Source organism: Theropithecus gelada, chromosome 16, assembly GCF_003255815.1.
Source record: "Theropithecus gelada isolate Dixy chromosome 16, Tgel_1.0, whole genome shotgun sequence".
NCBI lineage: Eukaryota > Metazoa > Chordata > Mammalia > Primates > Cercopithecidae > Theropithecus > Theropithecus gelada.
This window is the reverse complement of record NC_037684.1, coordinates 26,247,315-26,274,423: the sequence shown is the minus strand read 5'-3', so window position 1 is coordinate 26,274,423 and position 27,109 is coordinate 26,247,315. Positions and strand designations below refer to the sequence as shown.

The following is a 27,109-nucleotide window of genomic DNA, read 5'->3' as shown; positions in this document are numbered from 1 at the left end:
AAGCCGAGGCAGGCAGATCACGTGAGGCTAGCAGTCGAGATCAGCCTGGCCAACAAGGCGAAATCCTGTCTCTACTAAAAATATAAAAATTAGCTGGTCGTGGTAGTGCACACCTGTAATCCCAGCTACTTGGGAGGTTGAGGTACAAGAATTGCTTGAATCCGGCCAGGCATGGTGGCTCACTCCTGTAATCCCACCACTTTGGGAGGCCAAGGCAGGCAAATCACGAGGTCAGGAGTTCAAGACCAGCCTGACCAACATGGTGAAACCCAGTCTCTATTAAAAATATAAAAAATCAGCTGGGCGTAGTGGCAGCCGCCTGTAATCCCAGCTACATAGGAGGCTGAGGCAGGAGAATTGCTTGAACCCGGGAGGTGGAGGTTGCAGTGAGCCGAGATCATGCCACTGCACTCCATCCAGTCTGGCGACAGCGAGACTCTGTCTCAAAAAAAAAAAAAAAAAAAAAAAGGCCGGGCACGGTGGCTCAAGCCTGTAATCCCAGCACTTTGGGAGGCCGAGACGGGCGGATCACGAGGTCAGGAGATCGAGACCATCCTGGTTAACACGGTGAAACCCCGTCTCTACTAAAAAATACAAAAAACTAGCCAGCCGGGGTGGCGGACGCCTGTAGTCCCAGCTACTCGGGAGGCGGAGGCAGGAGAATGGCCTGAACCCGGGAGGCGGAGCTTGCAGTGAGCTGAGATCCGGCCACTGCACTCCAGCCTGGGTGACAGCGCGAGACTCCGTCTCAAAAAAAAAAAAGAAATTGCTTGAACCCAGGAGGCGGAGGCTGCAATAAGCCGAGACTGTGCTACTGTACTCCAGCCTGGGTGACAAAGTGAGATTCTATCTCAAAAAAAAAAAGGGAATCAGAGAATCATTTGAAAGACCTCTCATTCCTGGCATCTTACCTATCAAAAACTTACAGCTCAAGTATTTATTTATACTTCCCATGGCCTAGTCATTTGAATAGATTTAACAAAATACTTCACTCTGAAAAGCTTTGCTTCATATTTTGTTTTTTACTTGTGTATTTTAATTTTTACAAACAGCAGAACAGCAGGCAGTCCCCCTCACCTACCCCACCTAGTTCATTTCCAGGTCATTGAATTAAAGTTCCTTTCTCTTCATGTTATCTCTAAGGTAGAAGTGGGTACAGAGGAAACCATGGACAAAGCTATGCTGACCTAAACAGCTACTTCCTGCCTTACAAGAGAACCAGGCAGTATGGGCTGAGAATGGGGAAGATGCTGTGATGCCTGAGAAGAGGCAGGACAGAGGCTCTTACCTCAGATGCAATGTCTCAGAGCATTCATTTAAGGTTGACCACCATGGGAAGATTGTGAGGGATGGGAAACAAATCCCTGAAACACCCCAAAGAGCTCTATGCTTTTTAAGTTTGTAGCATACACAGGTATTTTGACAAAGGATGTATTACCCAGCCTCAGAACCAATGACCATCACAAGTTTCTGGCCCAAGTTAAATACAGATACCAAGTCAATCCAGAGAGCTGTGTTTAACAAGTCGGCTTTTAGGTATGACTGGCACATGAAGTACCACCTGATCACAAAGGAAGAGGTACCACTAGGAGGATGGCAGATAGTCTAAAGCATGTTGATCTCACAAACTCTTAGCATTTTAATGAGTATTTCCTAAGAGACTACAACACTGACAAAAAGAGGAAATTATCACCATGCTGCCTGGGAGAAAGGGACTATCAGACAAAGAAATTCAGACACGCCTGTAATCCCAGCCCTTTGGGAGGCCAAGGCAGGTGGATCACCTGAGGTCAGGAGTTCGAGACCAGCCTGGCCAACATGGTAAAACCCTGTTTCTACTAAAAATACAAAAATTAGCCAAGCGTGGTGGCACAGGCCTGTAATCCCAGCTACTTGGGAGGCTGAGGCAGAAGAATCACTTGAACCCAGGAGGCGGAGGTTGCAGTGAGCTGAGATTGTACCACTGCACTCCAGCCTAGGTGACAGAGCGAGACTCCGTCTCAAAAAAAAAAAAAAAAAAAGAGAAATTCAGAACAGAACAGTTACAGGATCAACACTAAATTCTCCTCTTTGTATATGTGATTTAACAAAGTATCTCTAGATGATAAGTTTAATTCCAAACAAAGCTTGTGAGAATTTGCCTAATGGTCCTAGGTTCTTTTTTCCTTTTACCTAAAGAGTTTTACTGGCTCAGTTCTTGGCAGCCTCTCCAACAGTTTTGTTCAGGCCCTCCTATTTAGGAGACAAGATGCTGCTGACAAGACTTTTAAATGGAACCCTTACTCTCCCTTCCCTACCCCCTCCATTTCTTCTAGTGACTGAAACAAGTGCCCATATCAATATTCAACTAAGTCTAAGATAATTTTTCCCCTATTCGTAGTTCCATTCCCATGAATCTCTTCCACAAAAAAGTCAGACAGCAAGGGCAGAGCAAAGCAAGTGGGGGAAGAAGGCTCTCTTATCAGCATCTCTTACCTCTGTAGTGCTCCATTCTAGTGTGGTGGGTGATACCCTGCGATCGGAAACTGAGGCTCAGGATGTAACGAGGATCAGAACTGTCCCGTACCAGGAAAGAACCATCTGGTTTCCCTTTCAGCTTCATCTCTGCATCTTCCCAATTCATTGGCCCCCAATACCAACCACACTATCAAAGACAAGAAGCAGTCCACTAGTTATCAGGACAGAGAAATGTCAAAGTTTTCAGCACAATCTGTCTTAACATGGGAGAACCCTCTGCATTCTCTCCAAAACATTTTAATAGGTAAAAGCCACTTACAAGTGTCTCAACCATTAGCAATGAACATCACGCTCACTATACTTTTAGCCCTCCAAAGTAACAGAATAATAATTCTGGCCGTGAGCTGTGGCTCATGCCTGTAATTCCAACACTTTGGAAGGCTGAGGTGGACGGATCACTTGAGGTCAGGAGTTCGAGACCAGCCTGGCCAACATGGTGAAACCCCATCTCTACCAAAAATACAAAAATTAGCTGAGTTTGGTGGCACATGCCAGTAATCCCAGCTATTCAGGAGGCTGAGGCAGAAGACTCGCTTGAACCTGGGAGGCGGAGGTTGCAGTGAGCTGGGATTGTACCACCGCACCGCACTCCAGCCTGGGTGACACAGTGAGACTGTGTCTCAAAAAAAAAAAAAAAAAAAAAAAAAGGCTGGGTGCAGTGGTTTACACCTGTAATCCCAGCACTTTGGGAGGCCAAGGCAGATGGCTCACCTGAGGTCAGGAGTTTGAGACAAGCCTGGCCAACATGGTGAAACCCCATCTCTACTAAAAATACAGTAATTAGCTGGGCATGGTGGTGGGCGTCTGTAATCCCAGCTACTCGGGAGGCTGAGGCAGGAGAATTGCTTGAACCCAGGAGGCAGAGGTTGCAGTAAGCCAAGATCACACCATTGCACTCCAGCCTGGGCGACAAGAGTGAAACTCAGTCCCAAAAACAAAACAAGACAACAACAACAACAACAAAAAAAACAACAAAAAAGAATAATAATTCTACAATTATGTTACCAAAGACCCTACCAAGAAAAGAAGAGGGAATTGGGTCCGTTAATCAATCAAAATCAGCTTAGACTGTAAACATTTCTCCAACAACCTTTATCAGGTCCAAAGTTTTTTCCCCAAATTCAATTTTATTATATCTCATGGAATTAACAGCAGTAGCACACTGCTTTTGTCACTGTAAATATGGAAGAAAGTAAACTATTCTTCCTCTAAAAACAATAAATAGGGACTGAGTATGGTGGCTCATGCCTATAATCCTAGAGTTTTGGGAGGCAGAGGCAAGAGGATCACGTTGAGCCTAGGAGTTCAAGACCAGCCTGGGAAAAAGCAAGACCAATCTCTACAAAAAACATAAATAAATTTTAGCTGGGCTTGGTCGTGCGTGCCTGTAGTCCTAGCTACTTGGGAGGCTGAGGCAGAAGGATCCTTTGGCCCAGGAGTTCGAGGCTACAGTGAGCTATGATTACGCCACCACCCCCTAGCCTGGGCAACAGAGCAAGACCCTGTCTCTAAAAATAAATAAACAAATAAATAAAAGTGTGCCCAGGTACAGAATTTAGCTAATGGGAGAAGTGATCCGCCAGTCCTTAGGTACCACCTACCTTCTCCAACTCTCGAAGGCTGGCTGCAAAGCTGCTCGAGTCAGGCCGATAGAGAGGACACTGGAGGTGCTGTGGGGGTTGGCTGTGCAGGGATTCAGCTGCTCGGATGGGAGCAATCCGGGGAAATGCATCTGCAGGGCAAGAGAGTGGTGGTCACTTGTTTACCCTCACTGCTCCCAACCACAAATAGACCCTCCCCCAAAAACAGAAATGCTAACTGAAGAGGGCAAGGCATTAGAAGCTAAGCTGGAAAGGGTAGAAGCCAAAGCAGTGGGAAAGAGCTGGATGGGCTGGAACAAAAAGCTGTGTGGCCTTGTGTAAGCTGTGAAGGATGGGTGGGGGCAGTTAACCCCAGGAAAGGGGAGGGGAGCTGCTCACTAACCTGACTAAGGTGACTACTTCAGGGGCTTCACCAGCCTAGAGCGATTCCAACTTCTCCCACCTCGAAGTGAAGTGCCGATAAGGCAGCCTTGGAAATAGTGACTCGCTTACTTGCCCAGGAAGAGTAATGATTTTGCCAGGCAAGTAGAAAACAAAGCTGATTTCATTCATTTTATTCCTTGGGTACTGGTAGCTGGCAAAGCAGGTGTGGGCTACTGAATGCTTGGTACTTATTTACAAGGCTGCAGTAAGTACTAAAAGCTTAGAATAACCACAGAACCTTGAAAACCAGCAACATATTAAACCTCACTATCCTGAAATTAAGGCAGTTTCTTAAGTGATATCTACTCAAGGATTGCAAAACAGTCTCAGCAGCAAAGAGATGAAAAATTCAGTAGTCTTTTATCCCTAACAAAAATCAGATTGACCTCCATAAAGAAAACGGGTTAGGAAAACCAGTTCTCGGCCTCATTTCCAAGGAGTCTGGTACAGCCAAGGGGAAAAGAGTTAAACTTTCTACTAAGCTATTATTTCCATAAATAGATTTCTCCCATCCTTCTATGGTACAAAGTATCACTTTGTACTCCCAACTCTTACAAGTCTTGCCTCTAAACTAAGCTAACCTGGGGCATGGGGTGGAGGAGGCGGAGGTAGGGGGAAAGACTGCAAGGAAGACCCCATCGGAGCCACAAGGACAGATGTAGGCAGCGTCCCACTGATATCATCTAGAAGAGAGAACAAAAGCAAGAGGTTCAGAAATGTGAGCACAGAATGAGCACGGTGAAGGCAGAGGAGAGGGAGAAGGACTATCAGGCTGCCCTCTGGGGCAGGATGGCCCAACCTTCACCCAGTCTTTTTGGACAGAGGGCAACAATCACCTTACTCTGGTTTGCTTTTGGAAAGCAGGGTAGTAAGGATATTCCTAATGCAGCCCAATAGCAGTGGGTTCAAGGCAAGATAAATGTAAATCGAATTAATATATGCACAGTATTATAGCATGCAGGTGAGACCCATTTAATTGCTTAGGGAGATGACGGGGTACTGAGAAAGAGCTAGGAAATAATTAAGTCATCATCGGAAACACAGAAGCGTGGTCGGCCCCCAGCAAAGAACAAGTCCCTGGAGCTCACCCTCCCACTAGGCAAGAAGGAGGAGAGGGGAAGAAACTATACCTAGGAGGCTGAGGCTTCTTCTTGGAGGAGGAGGGGGAGTTGGAGGGTGTGGAGAGGTCAGGCCCCGCTGAGAAATGTCCACATCCACAAGCGACACAGTTTCACCTGAGGGATTCATGGAGCAAGCAAGTTACAGAAGCGCCTTGCTCAAAGCTGACACAGAAAGCAAAGGGAAGCAAAGGGCAAGCAGGCGAGGCTGGGAGTCTGCTGCTCTCAGAAAGCTCAAAACCTAATGCCCCGAGGGCTGAAATCACCCCAACACCAGGAAGTCAATTTTTAAATTCTATCATTAAACCTTGGCCCTGTTAAGGGTCAAGGATTCTTTAGGACAAAACCATGGGACTGACAGTGGAAAACCATCTAATTCTGATTCCGTCACTGACTTACAACGTACCCTCAAACAAGAGGTCTTCTTTATCCAATGGAACCCACACCATTTATTTTTTCAGAACGGTGTATCAATTTCTGCCTTAGGAAGCAAGCCAAGTGGCTTGTTATATGCCCAAATAGACATGGAAAGCAAGGGCCAGAAAACCTAAGAACTGCACGGTAAGCGGAATACAGATAAAGTTCCCAATGTTAGTCCTAACTTCTTCCTAGAGGGCAGTCCATATCTTAATTTTCCAGAGTATTCACGCATAAGAGAATCTACCTGAATAAGATATCTGTTCTTAATAGCTGAGGCTACAAAGGCCGAAAGTACAATTTATATTCCTAAAAATTAACTACTTTCACAGTCAGACAAAAGTCAAGTAATCTAAGAGGCAGCTTCTCCATAGGAAGTTGGTGGGAGGAGGCACATGGCCTCTCTTCTTCCCAGCATGTCATGCAGTTCTGTTCCCTGCCATATATAAGACTCCTTGCCACCCAACTCTGTCTATTCCCTCTCCACTTGAGTCATGAGAGGATGAAGGGTATTTTATTAATATTAACACAAGCTGATAGCCAGGAATAGGGTTATTTTGGCAGGCCTGATCCACAGGTCAGAACTCAGAATTTCTCTAATTTAGCCCTTAGGGTGTTCCTTCCAACACCTTTTTTTTATTCAGGGCTGAATGAGTCCCTCGGCTAGTATTTTAATGTTTCCCCATTAAGAAAATGAGGTGACCAATATTTACCAGAAGGACAGAAACTGGATTTTCAGAACCTAAATACACAGTTTTTTTTACAAAGGTCTTGAATATTAATTAAGATAAACAGAAAAGCTCTTCTAAAAGTCATCAGTGAGACCCGGTGCAGTGGCTCACGCCTGTAATTCCAACACTTTGGGAGGCCAAGGTAGGCGAATCACTTGCACTCAGGAGTTCAAGACCAGCCTGGGCAACATCGTAAGACCCCGTCTCCACAAAAATAAAAAAATTAGTCAGGTATGGTGGTGCATGCCTGTAGTCCCAGCTATTCTGGAGGCTGAGGAGGGAGGATCATTTGGGTCTAGGAAGTTGAGGCTGCAGTAAGCTGAGACTGCACCACTGCACTCCAGCCTGGGAGACAAAATGAGGCCCTGTGTCAAAAATAAACAAACAAAACTCATCAGTGGAAGTTCTAGAAAACTGGTACCAGACTCACCACACAGCTTGGTAATTGAGAGGCTGGCTGCCCAGAGCAATGCAATGGGGCCAGGCAAGCGTGTTTCCTGACAGGCCAGAGCAGTCTAGACTGTTGGTAGGGCACTTAACATAAAGGATGTCATTCCAGAGGGCTGAGGCTGACCTGAACCTCAAACCACAAATGTAGGTAGTGTTCCTTTTTTTTTCAGACGGAGTCTCACTCTATCACTCAGGCTGGAGTGCAGTGGCAAAATCTCTGCTCACTGCAACCTCAGCCTCTCAGGTTCAAGCGATTCTCTTGCCTCAGCCTCCCGAGTAGCTGGACTACAAGGTATGTGGCACCATGCTCAGCTAATTTTTTGTATTTTTAGTAGAGAAGGGGTTTCACACCATGTTGGCCAGGCTGGTCTGAAACTCCTGACCTCAGGTGATCCACTCACTTCAACCTCCCAAAGTGCTGGGATTACAAGCCTAAGCCACTGTGACCGCGACCAGCCATGTTCCTTACTTTAAGGAGGAAACAACTATTAACTAGAAAGACATGCTATCACAACATAAGATTTTTAAATTCTGGGCTTGGATAAGAACAGAGACCTCCTTCTCCACTACAGTAGATGTCTATACAGGTACCAATTCACTTGTTTTGACAGTTCACAGCAGTCTACCCAGCTGCAGGTCTCATTGGCCTGCTTAACATTTTCCTGGAAGCATCCATTCCCAAATCATATGTCTTCCAATCACCTTTTTGAGGGACATTATATCCAAAGGAGTTTGAGATTGAGATTTTTTTTTAAAGGCTTCTCAGTCACAACCAATGAGAAGTACTCAGTTTCTGAGACACAGGCAGTGTGGCAAAGCCCCACTTTTCTACAGCTTATTCATACAGGAGCTTCACATGTGACTGACATAATAGAAGGTCTCCATCTCTGAAAAAGCTCCCTACGAAATGAGAAGGCAGTTACCCATCATCCAAAGGAGATTCTACAGTCTTCCTAGTTTAGCAACTGTGTTCCCTGCTGCAAGAGGGCAGACTTAAATTAGATACAATAAAGAACTCTAACAGCTGCAGGAACTGCAAGCCCCTAAAAAGACAAGAGCTCATGTAATCCCCTCTGCCCAAAAAAGTCTTCAAAAATAGACCAGATAATCATGGATCATTTTTATGAGATAACCCATGAACTCCCTTGGAAGCAGAGACAGAAACTGTATGACTTCTAGAGAGTCTTTTATGCACTGTAAGCCCATAAATTTGTAATTCCTAGTTTTAATTTATATGTGATGACCCTGAGCTAAGCACTGCATAACTGCTAGGGCCACCCAGGTCACCCAATTACCAACAAGCAGCCTTTACCTCCAACTATAAAGCATCCAAAGTCAAGAACACATTCCATACCATAAAAATAGCCTCATCTCAAACCCACTAAGCATGGAATGAAGGAAATAACTGCAGACACGCCTACAGCTCCCTGTGACGCATCTGCAAGTGTTTCCCAACAGGTCTCAGAACACCCCTGTTTTCAGATGTCAGAAGACAGAAAGATATTACCCTTACCTGTGAACAGGGGGCTGAAGGAGACTGGAGAAAAGGCACTTTGAGTTCTTGTCAACCTGGGTTTCCTAGGGAGTGAGAAAGCAGAGAGGGAATAGAGGGGAGAAATGAACACATACGCATTTAAGTCACCACAACACTCAGTTCCAGATGCACTGAAAAATAAAGCAAACCCTAGTCGTTGTCAGCAACACTCTTGTAATAAAGCATAAAATAAAGAGGAAGAAGGAAATAATTAAGGCAATTCCTTAAATAGCTTTGGCTACAGAATTCACCAGCCTACAAAGCAATGAGAAATCCCTTTGGAGCTCACCATACCCAGTACATTAAAAGAGTAAAACACCTTGAGTGGTAATTAGCAAGTCCATTTCAAGAGGAAGGAAGTCTGATGCAGAGCTGACTTCCATCTGGGAGCCAAGAAAAAGGCTCTTGACCTGAACAGGCACCACCTCAGAGCAGATTTTCCCTTTGGGCTTGCCTGTAGGATAGGTCATTCCAAAGTGAACCAGGGAACAGATTCTGACCTGAGAATAGCACTGTAGGATGCACATGCAGTCTTCAACCTTGAAGACCTCTGATTTCCGCACAATTGCCCCAAGGCATGAGTCAAAGCCATCAGCTAGCTACTAAGTGGGCCTCCTCAGATTAGGGGCTCTGCCTAGCACCCAAGAAGAGGGCCCATTCCTCTCTCTGAGCTGCCACTCACACGGCCCTCCCCATGACTTCTTGATGCTGTTCCAGGCAACCAGTCTGAAAACCCAGATCTTTTGGTTAATATACCAAAGATCACTTCTTACCACACTTTCAAGTGGCTTTTCAGCAATAAATGAAAGAAACTCAAAAGACTCCAATGAACACATTATGGTCGGAAGTGTGTTAAACTCAAAAAACTCACCTCAGAATGACTGAACTTGTCGAGGTGATAGAAATATAATATATGCTGGCCGAGCAGTGTCTCACAAGGTCAGGAGATCAAGACCATCCTGACTAACATGGTGAAACCCCATCTCTACTAAAAATACAAAAACTTAGCCGGGCGTGGTGGTGGGCGCCTGTAATCCCACCTACTCGGGAGGCTGAGGCAGGAGAATGGCATGAACCCGGGTGGTGGAGCTTGCAGTGAGCTGAGATCGCCCCTCTGCACTCCAGCCTGGGCGACAGAGTGAGACTCCGTCTCAAAAAATAAAAATAAAAATAAAAATAAAAAATAAAAATAAGAAATATGCTATATGCTGGCTGGGCACGGTGGCTCACACCTGTAATCCCAGCACTTTGGGAGGTCGAGGTGGGCAAATCACAAGGTCAGAAGTTCGAGACCAGCCTGGCCAACATGGTGAAAAACCCCGTCTCTACTAAAAATACAAAAATTAGCTGGGTGTGGTGGCGTGCACCTGTAATCCCAGCTACTCAGGAGGCTGAAGTACGAGAACTGCTTGAGCCCGGGAGGTGAAGGTTGCAGTGAACCAAGATCACGCCACTGCACTTCAGCCTGGGTGACAGAGTGAGACTCCATCTCAAAAAAAAAAAAAAAAGGAAATATGCTATATGCTGATTATGGTAGAGATTATGATGACTATATATAAATTTGTCAAAATGAATAGAGCTGGACACTTAAAAGGGTAAATTTTGCAATATATAAATTATATCTCAGGCCCGGTGCGATGGCTCACATCTGTAATCCCAACACTTTGGGAGGCTGAGGTGGGCAGAATGCTTGAGCCCAGGAATTCGTGACCAGCCTGGGCAACATGGTGAAACTTTGTCTCTACAAAAAATACAAAAATTAGCTGGGCGTGGTGGTGTACACCTCTAGTCCCAGTTACTCAGGAGTGTGAGGTGGGAGGATCACCTGAACCTGGGAAGGTCAAGGCTGCAGTGAGTCATGATTGAGCTGCTGCATTCCAGCCTGGGTGACAGAGTGAGACCCTGTCTCAAAAATAAATAAATAAATAAATAAATAAATAAATAATATTTATTTTTTTTTTTTATTTTTTATTGTTAACAATAAAACAGACTTAAAGAAAATCCTACCCCAGAATTAAGTGTTTGTCTCCTAGCATTGTAGCTGGCTCACCTTCCAAAAATACTCTTACCCAAAGGTCTAAATAGAACTTAAACTCTTTTCAACTATAAATTGCACCAATAAAGAGGGGCAAAAGCAAAGAAAATCCAAAATGAAATTCTATTTTAAATTATTTGATTTCGGCCGGGCGCGGTGGCTCAAGCCTGTAATCCCAGCACTTTGGGAGGCCGAGACGGGCGGATCACGAGGTCAGGAGATCGAGACCATCCTGGCTAACACGGTGAAACCCTGTCTCTACTAAAAAAAATACAAAAAATTAGCCGGGCGAGGTGGCAGGCGCCTGTAATCCCAGCTACTCGGGAGGCTGAGGCAGGAGAATGGTGTAAACCCGGGAGGCAGAGCTTGCAGTGAGCTGAGATCTGGCCACTGCACTCCAGCCTGGGCGACAGAGCCAGACTCAGTCTCAAAAAAAAAAAAAAAAAAAAAAAAATTATTTGATTTCAGAAGATGTTTATGCATTTATGTTTTAACATCGATGTCTGAGCTTCTCAGAATTCACTTCAAACAAAATTCTAAAACCATACCATGAAGATCTTATTCAGAAAGAGCTGAAACCCTGGTCCGTCTTTCTCTTGACCTAGCTTTACATTCCCCTGGCAACCTCTTCCGTACTTGAGGGGTCTGATGATCACGCTCACTATGAATATTCCACCCACAGCACCCACAGGAGAGGTGGCTACATAAAAATAAGATACGGCCACACAGTTGCTTTGCTCATAAAAGTGGCTCATGACTGCAGCTTAGTTCCAACAATCCAGAGGACTGGAATGCAATGTTAATTCCACTGGACATGAACTTTAGGACTGCTGAAGAGCTTCCAAGCTGATTTTTATTTGATAACTTGTGGGTACAACATTAAACCCAGCAAGTAGAAACCTAAAGCACTGGCCTTTCAAAAGGTTCACACCTCAGCCATTTGGCCGTTTGCCTCTTTTCAAAGGAAGCTGCATTACTCTGCCATCTGCCCATGCTGGGGACGAGTCTCTTCAGTGCCAAGCACTGAAGAACGGCAGGACCCAAATGCACACATCTTGCGGAGGCCTTCTCACTTCAGCTCATCTTCTCCCCCACCCCCGGCATTTTGAAGAAGAAAAATCATAGTTTCTAGGATCTAGAAAAAGAAAAACATCTGAATCCAGGGAGAGCTGTTCGAGAGTGCCAGAATGGTTTTTCCTGGCAAATAAGGGGGCTTCATAGCTGGATGCTTGGAAAGGTAAAAGGTCTAAAGTCTAGGAGGCTAAAAGGCTACTAATAAATAGACATGCTTCTTTCTCTCTTTGGGAAGACAAGCCTAACTACAAACCCAAAGCAGTATCTGTCTCAAGCGTCCTGAGAGCATTATAATGGCAGTCATTCATGAAACAACCAATCTAGATGACTATAAAAAAAAAACAAAAACAAAGCAAGGTACTGATTAACATAAAATTGAGGATGGTGGTTACCGGGGGAGGGATAAGATGTAATTAGAAAGCAACACTCTTCAAAGGTACTGATAACATTCTATTTGTTAAGTTTAGTGAAGGTACCTATGCTTGTATTTTATTATTATTAAAAGACATACACTTTATACATCCCCTTTTGTACACATGAACCATTTGGAATGATAAAAGGCCATTCTAAGCTGACACACTATATTTTGGAGAGCAATATAATGGAATTTCAGATAATATTTTAAACTAACCCTCTATACTACATTCCCATGCTATTTATTCTTCCCCAGATCACCTCAACAAGCATTAGGGTGCAAAGTTATACCCCTGTAACTTTGCCAGTAGGCCACTTTCATCTTAGCAGCAACAAAGACTGGAGGAGTAGGGTGGGATAAAACAGCATTTGGTGGGCTGTGCTTCAGGTGACATAAAAGGACAGGGCAGAAGGCCTCAGGCAAAGGTCTTTGAGACTAGCAGTCCTTTGTGTCAGCTAAGTTACTGCCTATGCTGTAGGTAACAAAAAAACAGGATGCCTCTGTCCATTTCTACCCTGCAAATTATTAACTGTACTACAACAGATTTATGGGATAAAGGAGTTAAAAGCATTAGATTAGACAGAACAACAACACATAGACGTAACCATTGGCCGGTTTTCAAATTCCTTGAAACCTAAAATAAAACAGTGAAATAATAATAACCTATTTGCCCATAAGTGCCCTGTACTGATGCCCTAAGACTTACACGTCCTTTTCTAAAGTAACTTCCAAATTAGGATGTCCAAATACCAGATTTTACGGCTCCAATGTACCTCTGCCCCTGCTAAAGCACACAGTGCCAAGACAGCCAGCCTGTGCCATTTCCAACACGTCATAAGCCAGTGTCTGTTCATGTGCTACAGGCACAAAAACCATGTGTTCATTTTTAGTTCCAATACACAGACATCTGTGCAGCAAGGTCAGATCCAAAACTCCATCATAAACCCACTAAAGAACCTATAGAGGGAACTTCCAGGGAAAAGCCAAGAGGCACGGTCCAAGGTCTAAAACCTTAGAAATGATGTTGGCAGAGAGAATGTTAAGGAGTAAGAAGCACGGCACGGGACTCAAATGGACAGAGATTTTTTTTAAGCCCAGGAGTTCATTCTAAAAGAGAGCTGCCAACCGCAACCACTTCATGGAAAAAATAGTTAAAAAGATCAACATTGTGTGGACCCAAAACCCAAACATAAAATCAGAACTTCCTCAACACACCATAAAATCATTTTGCTCTCAGCATGTCATGCTATTACTCAAAAAGACCCCTTTAGACCTGAAGACCCAAGGATACAGTGAAAAAGGTTTCTCACGTCTGCCAGGTCTGTCCACGACAGCAGGGCCCCAAATGGATGCCAAAGCAGCCTGCCTCTCTTTCCAGAATTCTATCTTTCCACCCCCCACCAAATACATAGATAGGAAACCACTACAGAACCGTCCTCCATTTCTCCACCTCACTACCATGAAGACGGCCAGTAATAGCCTCATTTGTTAACTTGGTAAAAAACTAATCTTGAAAAGTGAACAAGGTACCTATTTCCAACCAAGTGTGTATTACATGATGATTCAAAATGGTCAGATCAAATTAGATCTCTCACCAAATCCAAAGGAAGGCAATCAGTTCAACATATGAGAAACAGACATGGGAACTCCACTGGTTTTCCTGAAATAGCAATGCTAGATTACACTGAGGACCACAGGCATCAAGCCCAGCTCTTTGAATTCCAACATATGTGTGTTATAAGCCCTAGCCCAGTTCCCCAGAACAGAAACCTGATTAGTTGCTGGGCCCATTTCTTTCTTTCTTTCTTTTTTAAAGAGATGGAGTCAGCCGGGCACGGTGGCTCTAGCCTGTAATCCCAGCACTTTGGGAGGCTGAGGTGGGCAGACTGCCTGAGCTCAGGAGTTCGAGACCAGCCTGGGCAACACGGTGAAATGCAGTCTCTACTAAAATGCAAAAAATTAGCCAGGCGTGGTGGCATGCATCTGTAGTCCCAGCTACTCGGGAGGATGAGGCAGAAGAATTGCTTGAACCTGAGAGGCGGAGGTTGTAGTGAGCCAAGATTGGGCCACTGCGCTCCAGCACAGACGACAGAGCGAGACTACGTCTCCCAAAAAAAAAAAAAAAAGAGAGATGGAGTCTGGCTCTGTTGCCCAGGCTGGAGTGCAGTGGCACATCATAGCTCACTGTGCCCTTAAACTCCTGGGCTCAAGTAATCCTCCTGCCTCTGCCTTCCAAGTATTGGGACTACAGGTGCGCACTACCACACCCAATTGGTGAACCCATTTCTTACCTCGCTTAAAAAGAGTTATCTAAGTTGGCCCGGGGGTGGTGGCTCATGCCTGTAATCCCAGCACTTTGAGAGGCCAAGGCAGGCAGATCACCTGAGGTCAGGAGTTCAGGACCAGTCTGGCCAACATGGCAAAACTCCAGCTCTACTAAAAATTAAAAATTAAAAAATTAGGCCGGGCGCGGTGGCTCAAGCCTGTAATCCCAGCACTTTGGGAGGCCGAGACGGGCGGATCACGAGGTCAGGAGATCGAGACCATCCTGGCGAACACGGTGAAACCCCGTCTCTACTAAAAAATACAAAAAACTAGCCGGGCGAGGCGGCGGGCGCCTGTAGTCCCAGCTACTCGGGAGGCTGAGGCAGGAGAATGGCGTAAACCCGGGAGGCGGAGCTTGCAGTGAGCTGAGATCCGGCCACTGCACTCCAGCCCGGGCGACAGAGCCAGACTCCGTCTCAAAAAAAAAAAAAAAAAAAAAAAAAAAAAAAAAAAAAAAATCCAGCCTGGGAAAAAAAAACGAAACTCCATCTCAAAAAAAAAAAAAAAGTGTTTAGTGCAATAACTCGATAAATATTCAATTATAGTTAATTAAATTATTATTATATGGGCTGGGCATGGTGGTTCATGTCTGTAATCCCAGCCCTTTGAGAGGCTTAGGTGGGCAGATCACCTGAGGTCAGGAGTTTGAGACCAGCCTGGCTAACACAGTGAAACCTCATCTGTACTAAAAATACAAAAATTAGTTGGGCATGGTGGTGGGTGCCTGTAACCCTAGCTACGCAGGAGGCTGGGGCAGGAGAATTGCTTGAACCCATGAGATGGAGGTTGCAATGAGCTGAGATCATGCCACTGCACTCCAGCCTGGGTGACAGAGGAGACTCCAGCTCAAAAAAAAAAAAAAAAAAAAAAAAAGGTTATTTAAATTATTATTTCTCTGACCAGTAAGTGGTCATAGAACTACATATATATAACAAAAGGTCCCATCTCACACCTTAATTTGAAAGGATTGCAGCTTTTCAGTCTGCCTTTCTGAAAAGTATGTAGGATTCAGAGGCTAAGAGGCCAGGCCCAGAGTCCAAAACTGTGCTGCCCAGTACAAGAGCTACTAACCACATGTGACTATGGATCACGTGAAATGTGGATAGGCAGAATTTAGATGTGCTATAAATGTAAAGTACACGCTGGATTTCAAAGTTGGTGTGAACAAAATAAGTAAAATACCTCATTACTTTTTTTTTTTTTGAGACAGAGTTGTACTCTTTTTGCCCAGGTTGGAGTGCAGTGGCATGATCTTAGCTAATTGCAACCTCTGCCTCCTGCGTTCAAGTGATTCTCCTGCCTCAGCCTCCAGAGTAGCTGGCTAGGATTACAGGCATGCACCACCATGCCCGGCTACTTTTTTGTATTTTTAGTAGAGACGGGATTTCACTATGTTGGTCAGGCTGGCCTTGAACTCCTGACCTCAGGTGATTCACCTGCCTTGGCCTCCCAAAGTGCTGGGATCACAGGCGTGAGCCACCATGCCCAACCTCATTAATATTTTTTATATTGATTACATGTTGAAATGATGATATTTTGGATATGTTGGGTTAAATAAGATGTGTTTTCATTTGTTTCCTTTTTACTTTTTTGTGATGCGGGTACTATAAGATTTAATACTACCTAGTGGTTCACAGTATGTTTCTGCTGGACATTACAACATACTACATTCAGTTTTGGAAATTACAGGGTTCTGAGAAATTTCTGTAAAGAAATATGAGGATTATGAATAAATCTCCTTGCCTTTGACACTTTAAATAACATTTAAGAAATGTTATTTCATTTTTTTTTTTTTTGAGACAGGGCCTCACTCTGTCACTCTGTCACCTAGTGGCACCATTACAGCTCACTGCAGCCTCCACCTCCTGGGCTCAAGTGATCCTCTCGTCTCAGCCTCCTGAGTAGTTGGGATCATAGGCACATGTCACCACACTTTTTTTTTTTTTTTTTTTGAGACGGAATCTCGCTCTGTCGCTGAGGCTGGAGTGTAGTGATGTGATCTCGGCTCACTGCAACCTCTGCCTCCTCGATTCAAGCGATTCTCTTGCCTCAGCCTCCCAAGTAGCTGGGACTACAGACTCATGACACCATACCAGGCTAATTTTTGTATTTTTAGTAGAGATAGGGTTTCACGTAATTGGCCAGGCTGGTCTCCAACTCCGGACCTTGTGATCCGCCCACCTCGGCCTCCCAAAGTGCTGGGATTACAGGCGTGAGCCACCGCGCCCTGCCGAAACATCCCATTTTAAACATTAAATCATGGAAACAAAAACCTAGTTTTTGAAATCACTCCCTCGAAAGTCCAAATCTCATTGGTTGATATAACCTAGATTATTAAAGGTTTTATGACAAAACATTTTCAAATCATCCTTTGAATTTGCTACTTAACAGGAATTGAGGACAAAGAGCCTCAAGTCAGGGCTTTTCGCTGACCTGGAGGCAGAATCCAGTTTGGGGTTTTGCTTGTAACTGGTATTTTATGCATGCGACCCTGGCTGAACTGACCAACTGCGTAGGCTTCAACTTCCCGAGGCAGCCCAGGGGCCCCTTAAGCCTTTCCTTCCTCTGATCAAGCCCTTCCCGGCTCCTTCCAGTTGGAAGGCCGCCCCCAGTCCTGAGCGGCGCCGACAGGTGCAGCGCCGGGAGCAGCCTCCGGCCCCGCGCTCGCGCCGGAGACCCTGCGCCCGCCCGCCCCGCCGGCCGCGCCCTCGCCCTCGCCGCTCCGCCCTCTGCCCCGGCGTGCGCGCGCCCTCCACGGGGGCGCGCTCGGCCGGCGGGGCCGCGCACGCAGCCGCCGCCGCCACCCCCTCCCTCTCTCCCTCCCTCCTTGCGGGCCCTCCTCCCCTTCCCTCCCCTCCGCCCCCTTACCCGTAGGCAGCTCGCCCGCCAGTCCGCCCGCACCGCCTCCCACCCAGCCCCTAGCGCTCTGGCTGGGTCTCTCCCCCGCCCCCCAGGCTCCCCAGGTCGCTCTCCTCCGGCGGTCTCCCGCGCTCGGTGGATGTGGCTGGCAGCTGCCGCCCCCTCCCTCGCTCGCCGCCTGCTCTTCCTCGGCCCTCCGCCTCCTCCCCTCCTCCTTCTCCTCTTCAGCCGCTCCTCTCGCCGCCGCCGCCGCCTCCACAGCCTGGGCCTCGCCGCGATGCCGGAGAAGAGGCCCTTCGAGCGGCTGCCTGCCGATGTCTCCCCCATCAACTACAGCCTTTGCCTCAAGCCCGACTTGCTGGACTTCACCTTCGAGGGCAAGCTGGAGGCCGCCGCCCAGGTACAGCGACCCTCGGGCGCCGGGGCAAGCTGCGGGGCGAGCAGTTAGGCCGCGCCCGCGGGCTGGACTCAGGGCCCGGCCGGGAGGGCGGGCGGGCCTCGGGTCGGGGCTGGGCGGCCGCGGGGCGCCGGGGTCGGCGTGCTCTGCCTTGCTCGGTTGGGGCTGGGGCTGGGGCCGGGGCAGGGGCTGGGGCCGGAGCTGAGACTGGGGCTGGGGCTCGGGCTGGGGCCGCGCTGCGGGAGCTCTGTGGAGCCCGCGGCCCGGCCCTTGCGCCCCTCCCTGGCGAGCACACCTGTGTGGGGCTTTTCCCCCCGCCCCGGACCCTTCTGGGTTTGATAGTGTTCTGGGGGAGGCTGGAGGGTGTTGAGGGAGGACGGAGAGGTCATGGGAGTCCCCGCTCTGCCTCAACCACCTGACTCAGTTCTTTCTTTGGTTTCTCTCTACACCCCTTGAGTGATACATTGGAGGGGGTGGTCATCTGGGACTCTGGCCGCCGCGCTGGAGCGAGGAGGGGAGCTTCTAGAAGGGGAAGAGGGTGAGAATGAGAATGTTAATCCCAGGCAGCCTCGCTGACTTCTCCCCGCCTGCTCCAGCCCAGGGGCTGGGTTTCCAAGATGATCCGCCCCCTCCCCCTTTCCCTCAAGTGACAGTGCAGCAGTGACTTTGTTCTCTTCTAACCTCTAGAGAAGCTGCGGGAGGACCCCATCTCCGCTTTTCCTCCTATCTTCCTAGCTTTGCAGCCTTCGAAGCTGGTGGATTTATTGCTACCGTGATGGTTGCTTAGCAGTACCTTCCTCTAAGAAGCTGGCTGGGCGCGGTGGCTCATGCCTGTAATCCCAGCACTTTGGGAGGCCGAGGCGGGCACACTATAGGTCAGGAGTTCGAGACCAGCCTGACCAACATGGTGAAACCCCCGTCTCTACTAAAAATTAGCGGGGCTTGGTGGTGGGCCCCTGTAATCTCAGCTTCCGGGGAGGCTGAGGCAGAAGTTGTAGAGTCGAGATCGCGCCACTGCACTCTCCAGCCTGGGCAACAAAGTGAGACTGTCTCAAAAAAGAAAAAAAAGAAAAAAAAGGAAAGAAAGAAAGAAGCTATTAGTTATAACATACCACTGGTGAAAATATTCCATTACTCTTCACTGCAGTTTTTGGTGAATCATACTTCCCTCCCTCCTCCCGCAGCATTATCTGTTTGATTTTGGAGACCATCAGTATAGATGCCCGACAAACATCCTGAACAATAGACATTTATGATACTATGTAATAGGAAGCCTGTAATAAAAATGGGAACTCTTTGATAGTTATCTGTAAATAGAATGTTAGTAAATATATTTTGTTTCATTTCTCTTCCTACTGCAGTCTGGGGTGGGGGGAAATCAGTAGGCTCCAACCTTAAAGAACATGGTGTATATAGCAATGAAATGAAGGAAATGAAGACTGGTACTCGAATGAATTGAATGTTGGTAGTTGTCTTTGAAAGCCAAGAGGGTTGGCCGGGCGCGGTGGCTCACGCCTGTAATCCCAGCACTTTGGGAGGCCGAGGCGGGCGGATCACAAGGTCAGGAGATCGAGACCACGGTGAAACCCCGTCTCTACTAAAAATACAAAAAATTAGCCGGGCGCGGTGGCGGGCGCCTGTAGTCCCAGCTACTCAGGAGGCTGAGGCAGGAGAATGGCGTGAACCCGGGAGGCGGAGCTTGCAGTGAGCCGAGATCGCGCCACTGCACTCCAGCCTGGGCGACAGAGCGAGACTCCGTCTCAAAAAAAAAAAAAAAAAAAGAAAGCCAAGAGGGTACGGTATTCAGACTAAAAATATATCTAAAAGTACAGAATTTAAAAGTACAGTTATCTATATACTTATCTGTGACAGATAACATAGCTGTCTCATTTGGGGCACTGGTGTGAAAGCAAGAGGGCTCTAGGATTTGGCAGCATCAAAAGGTAGAACTTAGTGAAAATCAGGTGATTTAAAAATTTTCCATTAAAAGTATGAATCAGAATGAATGAATCTTGGGTCTAAATTAGAATTTGAGAAGGTTATTTGGGAAACTATGGTTTAAGCCAAGTGACTAGAGTGTTTGATATATATTGGCAAGGGGCAGATGGGAGGGATTGTAAACAGTAGTGTGTCTTGTGACTTGGCAAACCTTTGGGAAAGAGAACCTAGTGGTGAATGGGTTTGCATTATGTGAAAAGAGTAACATTAAAAAAACATTTGTTTATTCACCCTATTAGTTGCCAAAATGGGTTCATAATTTTCGGAGGCAAACATATTTTGGGAAAAGTCCAGAAAAAAGTACAGCTTTTTAAATGATTACTTATTAAAGAACTGAGTTTGGTTTAAGTATCGGGATAGAACAAGAAACAGTGACATGTTTCTCCTTACCTCTTTTCTACTTTTGTGGAAGACTGGTTTGTGCCATTGAGGGAGCATATGGTGATATACTAGATATTAACAGGGGCTTGTTAATTTGATAGAAGGAAATAAATGGATTTTTTAAAGTAACACGAACTTTTTAAAACACTTTTTTTCCAGAAATTCTTTTCAGGCTAGATGGCAACACAAGGATGACACAATAGTGAATTCCAACAGGTTTTATTAAAGGATGATTGGATTTTTAAATTGTATTAATTGACATGTTTGGAAGGGTAAAAGAGGAATTAACATTGGTAAGAAGTAAAAAGCATATATTAAAGTTTTTGAAATCCATGAATTAGAGCAGTACATTTAAATTGTGGCATTAGGTGGTATCTTGTGGGAATTTAAAAATATTGACAAAATTCTTATCTGTGGAAACGTATTTATAACTGATATTGGATCAGTTTTGTAACAGTTGGAATCACGTAATGCAAAACATGCAAGTTGCTTAGTTGCTTTAGTTACAGAATTTTATGATAAGCCCAGAGTATTTGTACAGGTTACATATTAGAAATTTAGTGGATTTATTTTATTTTATTTTTTATTTTTATTTTTTTGAGATGGAGTTTAGCTCTTTCGCCCAGGCTGGAGTGAGTGATATGATCTTGACTCACTGCAGCCTCCACCCTGCCCCCCCACCAGGTTCAAGCGAGTCTTCCTGCCTCAGCCTCCCGGGTAGCTGGGACTGCAGGTGTGTGCCACCACACCCAGCTAATTTTTGTATTTTTAGTAGAGATGGGGTTTTGCTATGTTGGCCAGGCTGGTCTCGAACTCCTGACCTCAGGTGATCCCCTTCCCTTGGCCTCCCAAAGGGCTAGGATTATAGGCATGAACCACCATGCCCAGCCAACTTAGTGGATTTTTAACCTAGACTGGGGTGTAGACTGCTGGAGAAGGTGAAGAAATTAGTTGATGTTCAGTGGTTGAAAAATTAGTTGTCTTTCACATTAGTGTGATTTATCTGGTTTTGAAAATTTGTTATTATACAGAAGTTTCTCTAGGCCCAAAATTTATTTCATTCCCTGTCCCCTCCCTTTACACTGGATACTTGAGAGCAGTGGACTTTTGTAGATATTCCATATTTTGATCCTCTCCCTTTGTGGATAATTAATTAAAATGAATTACAAGTTTCTGTGTGTGACTACTATTAATGATTATGAGTGTGTAGTGGTTGGTACAATAATTGGGCATTCTCTTTTTTTTTTTTTTTTGAGACGGAGTCTTGCTCTGTTGCCCAGGCTGGAGTGCAGTGGCGCGATCTTGGCTGACTGTAGCCTCTGCCTCCTGGGTTCAAGCAGTTCTCCTGCCTCAACCTCCTGAGTCACTGGGACTACAGGCATGCGCCGCCATGCCTGGCTAATTTTTTTGTATTTTTACTGGAAACGGGGTTTCACCATATTGGCCAGGATGATCTTGATCTCCTGACCTCATTCTGTCTTCCTCGGCCTCCCAAAGTGTTGGGATTACAGGCGTGCCCAGCTGGGCTTTCTCTTATGGAAATATTTTACCTGTGCCAGAGAAACTAAGTTTATCATTCAAGGCCAGAAATCAGGATATCCTAGCCAACCCCTGGCCTCTACTGACAAAATATTCATATTGGAGATAACCAAATTGGCACTACGTGAAGAGTTGCTGATATAGTAGATTGTTTGGCAGGTGAAAAATTTGGCACCTAAATGGTTATTGTCAATCCTGTATTACAAATTTTTTGCCCAAATTCTGCATATTTTCTTTCTTTTTTTTTTTTTTTTTTAGATGGAGTTTTTCTTTTGTTTCCCAGGCTGGAGTTCAATGGCACAATCTCGGCTCACTGCAACCTCCACCTCCCAGGTTCAAGCAATTCTCCTGCCTCAGCCTCTCAAGTAGCTGGGATTACAGGCATGCGCCACCACGCCCAGCTAATTTTTTCTATTTTTAGTAGAGACTGGGTTTCTCCATGGCGGGTCTTGAACTCCTGACCTCAGGTGATCCACCCGCTTCAGCCTCCCAAAGTGCTGGGATTACGAGCGTGAGCCACCGCGCCCAGCTTCTTTTTTTTTTTTTTTTTGAGTTGGAGTTTTGCTCTTGTTGCCCAGGCTGGAGTGCAATGGCGCGATCTCGGCTCACTGCAGCCTCTGCCTCCTGGGCTCAAGCGTTTCTCCTGCCTCAGCCTCCAGAGTAGCTGTGATTACAGGTGTGCACCACCAAGGCCAGCTAATTTTTGTATTACAGGCCTGAGCCTATATTACCCGGCCAGCCCATGTCTGTATTACCTGTATTACCCGGCCAGCCCATATCTGTTATTTAAAGTTGTTTTGTTTTCCTTACCCTCATATTCTTCTTGCTGCTTATTGTGCCTTATTGCTGCCTATTGTGCAATTTCTTCCCTCTCGTATTTTACTAAACTTCATCTGAAGAAGCCTTAGTAGCCAGATAAACAAGCTTGTTTGGGCTGAAAAATCAATCTCTATGTGAGAGTTTGTTGGATTCTCTTCTGAGTAAAGGATATGCGTTTTATTGTATGGACTTTGTATCACCTATTTTGGCTTTTCCTCCAGGCCTTTTTTTTTTTTTTTTTTTTAACTTCCTGGTTCTAGATATAACTGATACTCTGATACAACCTGGGTAAATGTGGTCTTGAGTAGTAAATTATCTGTGAAGCTTCTCTGAACTTTGCCACATAAATGAGCCTGCTCTTATTGTAAAGTAAATCTTACTCTAATCTGTATGTGAGTCAGTGGGAAAGAACTGAGCCTTCTAATGGCTTTTGTTGTTAACTGAGATTAGTTCTTAGATTTTAGTGATTTCGTTTTGAACACCATGCAAGTATGTGGTTCTTGGTTCATTTGGTCACTTGTAATCTCTTTAAAATTTTATTTTATTTATTTTTATTTTTTTTTTTTTTTGAGACGGAGTCTTGCTCTGTCGCCCAGGCTGGAGTGCAGTGGCCGGATCTCAGCTCACTGCAAGCTCCGCCTCCTGGGTTTACGCCATTCTCCTGTCTCAGCCTCCCGAGTAGCTGGGACTACAGGCGCCCGCCACCTCGCCCGGCTAGTTTTTTGTATTTTTTAGTAGAGACGGGGTTTCACCGTGTTAGCCAGGATGGTCTCGATCTCCTGACCTCGTGATCCGCCCATCTCGGCCTCCCAAAGTGCTGGGATTACAGGCTTGAGCCACCGCGCCCGGCCAAAATTTTATTTTAAATTAGGAAATATTTTAGAAATACAAGAAAGTCACACACTATGAGATTAAACAGATATTAACATTTTGCCCCATTTTCATCAGACTGTGTATGCTTTTTTGGGGGGGGGAATAAAATGTCACAGATACCAGTAAAGCCCATTTCCATCTCTTCCCACCCCACCTGTAGAAGTAGCTTCTGTCTTCAGGTAGGTGCGTAATTATTTATTTTCATTCCTATGTATAGTTTAAAAGTCTAGTTGCATGTTAGTAGCCACAAACATCACATACCAATATTCTGTGCGTTTTGCATTTTTACATTAATGGCAATTATTTTTGACCTTCTGCAAGTGGCTCTTTTCAGTGTCTCTTGTTGGAAAACTTGGCTCAACTTGAGTTTACTGATTATTTGCTTCTCACTGTCTTTAGCTATTATAAAACTGTTCCACCAAGGCAACAATTATTGCTATTTTAATGGTGAAATCAGTTTTATTAGGCAAAAGTGACTCAGGCTTCAGACTGATTGGCATTTGGAATTGTCACACTGGAGATTTTCTTTTACTAAAATCTCAAGACATTGGCAATCAGGAAAAACCCCTCTTGAGTCTTACTGTAGTAAATGTAAGATATGTTCCTGAGTGACTGTAGTAAAGATTCATTCAGGAAAATGTTATTTCCGATTTCGCCTCCCTAGCTCATAGGAAACTTTCATTGTAAAGTTGTTACCAGGTGTCAAGCTGCCTCTTTGGTACAGCCCTTACTTAGTATTTGACTCAGTTGAAGTACAGTCTATATAGGAGGCCAACAAGACTTAACCCTGGGTTTGAAACAAAGCAAGGATACACTAACATTGTATTCTTTAATAACATCAAGTAGAAAAATTGAAAATGGGCTTGTTATCAATGTACTTTTATATGCCAACCTTGTTTTACTTCTGTTTTAAACTTGGAAACTGAAGATTTTAATGCTGAAATTTCTTTGAATTATTACCTGTTTTTTCGATAGTGGAACACACAGCTAATATTTACTATCATGAAGGTGTCAAAGGTGAGAAATCATGTACTACATCATCAGGTCAGCACTACTGTTGGGAAGAGCAGCATCACAAAGAGCAGTGTTATACTGCGTTGTAGTCAGCACATACACTTATGTCCAAACAGATATTTGAAATTACCTTCTTGGGGTAGTACACGTATGCTGATATCCAAAGTGCCATATAATACAATACATTGTTTTTAAACTTCATATCATTCTGATCAGAAGCTTTATAAACTGTTAGGTGAGTGCTGTTAGATGATATGAGAGTACAGTTTAACCTATGTGTGTATGTGTATGTCTTAACATCTGTTAAGTGATGACTACATATGAGGCACTAAGTGCTAAAACAGACACTTTCCGTAGATTATCCCATTATTGGTCAACTTTTATTTTTATTTTTTATTTATTTATTTTTTGAGACGGAGTCTTGCTCTGTCGCCCAGGCTGGAGTGCAGTGGCGCGATCTCGGCTCACTGCAAGCTCCACCTCCTGGGTTTACGCCATTCTCCTGCCTCAGCCTCCCGAGTAGCTGGGACCACAGGCGCCCGCCACCACGCCCGGCTAGTTTTTTGTATTTTTAGTAGAGACGGGGTTTCACCGTGTTAGCCAGGATGGTCTCGATCTCCTGACCTTGTGATCCACCCGTCTCGGCCTCTCAAAGTGCTGGGATTACAGGCTTGAGCCACCGCGCCCGGCTATTGGTCAATTTTTAAATCAGTGCATCTCTAATATGAGATAGGATACTGACCAATTTTTAAAATTTGAATGGATTTCTATTTTTAAGATAAGTACCTTTGTTCCTTTGGTTCCTCCCTCCCACCCTTCCAGAAATGGTAGTATCCTGGAAAAAAAAATTAGTAGCAATTCAAGAAACAGCTTAATTCATTAGTGTAAACAGGTGAGTTTCCCTTAAACACAGGAGGAGTTGGAACTTGTAATTGGATGTTGTGCATGGTGCCTTTCCAAAATGCACAAATACTTTCTCTCAAATGGTTGCAATAGTAATGCGCAGTGTGATTTGGCATGTATAATGTTGTACAGGTATCTTGACATTGGTGGATTAACTGCTTGGCTACTGTGAAATTCACTGTAGATGTTGATGGGTGAAAGTGTGGTTGCCTAGATAATGATTAAGACCAGTGACTAAACCATGGTTATTATTTTGCTGGCATACACTTCAAACTCAGAAAGGTTTTTATTCATTTTACCCATTGGAGCATACCCCAGTAAGTTCTTCATTTATTTTGTGTTTCTAAATTTTTTTTTTTTTTTTTTTTTTTTGAGACGGAGTCTCGCTCTGTCTCTCAGGCTGGACTGCAGTGGCTGGATCTCAGCTCACTGCAAGCTCCGCCTCCCGGGTTTACGCCATTCTCCTGCCTCAGCCTCCCAAGTAGCTGGGACTACAGGTGCCCGCCACCTCGCCCGGCTAGTTTTTTGTATTTTTTAGTAAAGACGGGGTTTCACTGTGTTAGCCAGGATGGTCTCGATCTCCTGACCTCGTGATCCGCCCGTCTTGGCCTCCCAAAGTGCTGGGATTACAGGCTTGAGCCACTGCACCCGGCCTGAAAAATGCATTTTCATACACATATATATACACCCTCCCATGTATGAACCAACAAAAGGAGCAACATAAATGAGTCGGCAAAGCAGTTATTAAATGTANGGAGTCTCGCTCTGTCGCCCAGGCTGGAGTGCAGTGGCCAGATCTCAGCTCACTGCAAGCTCCGCCTCCCGGGTTCACGCCATTCTCCTGCCTCAGCCTCCCAAGTAGCTGGGACTACAGGCGCCCGCCACCTCGCCCGGCTAGTTTTTTGTACTTTTTAGTAGAGACGGGGTTTCACCGTATTAACCAGGATGGTCTCGATCTCCTGACCTCGTGATCCGGCCGTCTCGGCCTCCCAAAGTGCTGGGATTACAGGCTTGAGCCACCGCGCCCGGCCTTTTTTTTTTTTTAAGATACAGTCTTGCTTTTGTCACCCAGACTGGAGTGCAATGGCACGATTTCGGCTCACTGCAACCTCTGCCTCCCGGGTTCAAGCGATTCTCCTGCCTCAGCCTCCCGAGTAGCTGGGATTACAGGCACCCGCCACCACGCCCAGCTAATTTTTGTATTTATAGTAGAGATGGGGTTTCACCATGTTGGCCAGGCTGGTCTTGAACCCCTGATCTCGTGATCCGCCCGCCTCGGCCTCCCAAAGTGTTGGGATTACAGGCGTGAGCCACCGTGCCCGGCAACTTATGTTGCGGAATTTTTAAGTCAACTTCTGAATAGGCCAAGAATTCTTTTTGTTTTTTGTTCAACTGTAGTGCTTAAAATGGCCAGTTGGACACACAGGTTTTAGTATTGTTTAGGTATGTTTTGGTGAAATAAACAGTGTAAAGGAATATTGCCACTTTAAAGATAAGCCATTCATGAAGTGACATCTTTGTTTTGAATCACGAAGATTTATGAGAAGCATTTTTTTTTTTTTTTTGTGAGCCAAGGTATTTTCACTTTATGTGTTAGATATTTTGAATAGCTCATTGTAGACTTTGTAACTTACTCTCTCTCATTTAGGTCAGGTAATTTTAGTTGCCAGCTAATCATGTTTAAAT

General features: G+C 45.3%; 2 protein-coding genes across 3 annotated transcripts in view; one reads left to right on the top strand and one right to left on the bottom strand.

The window, feature by feature from the left end:
- The window catches only part of SOCS7 (suppressor of cytokine signaling 7), a 51,948-nt gene extending 40,068 nt beyond the window's left edge, over window positions 1-11,880 (bottom strand). The window contains exons 1-6 of the mRNA XM_025363456.1: window positions 11,804-11,880; window positions 8,771-8,835; window positions 5,672-5,776; window positions 5,123-5,224; window positions 4,119-4,249; window positions 2,476-2,644 (exon numbers count right to left, since the gene is read on the bottom strand). Of these exons, the coding sequence (XP_025219241.1) occupies window positions 2,476-2,644; window positions 4,119-4,249; window positions 5,123-5,224; window positions 5,672-5,776; window positions 8,771-8,835; window positions 11,804-11,880 (649 nt within the window). The remainder of the gene's footprint in view (window positions 1-2,475; window positions 2,645-4,118; window positions 4,250-5,122; window positions 5,225-5,671; window positions 5,777-8,770; window positions 8,836-11,803) is intronic.
- Window positions 11,881-17,418: 5,538 nt separating this feature from the next.
- NPEPPS (aminopeptidase puromycin sensitive) overlaps window positions 17,419-27,109 on the top strand; it is a 104,440-nt gene continuing 94,749 nt past the window's right edge. For both annotated transcript variants that reach the window (XM_025360918.1, XM_025360917.1), the window contains exon 1: window positions 17,419-17,899. In XM_025360918.1, coding sequence (XP_025216703.1) covers window positions 17,639-17,899 — 261 coding nt within the window. In that variant the 5' untranslated portion in view covers window positions 17,419-17,638. The remainder of the gene's footprint in view (window positions 17,900-27,109) is intronic.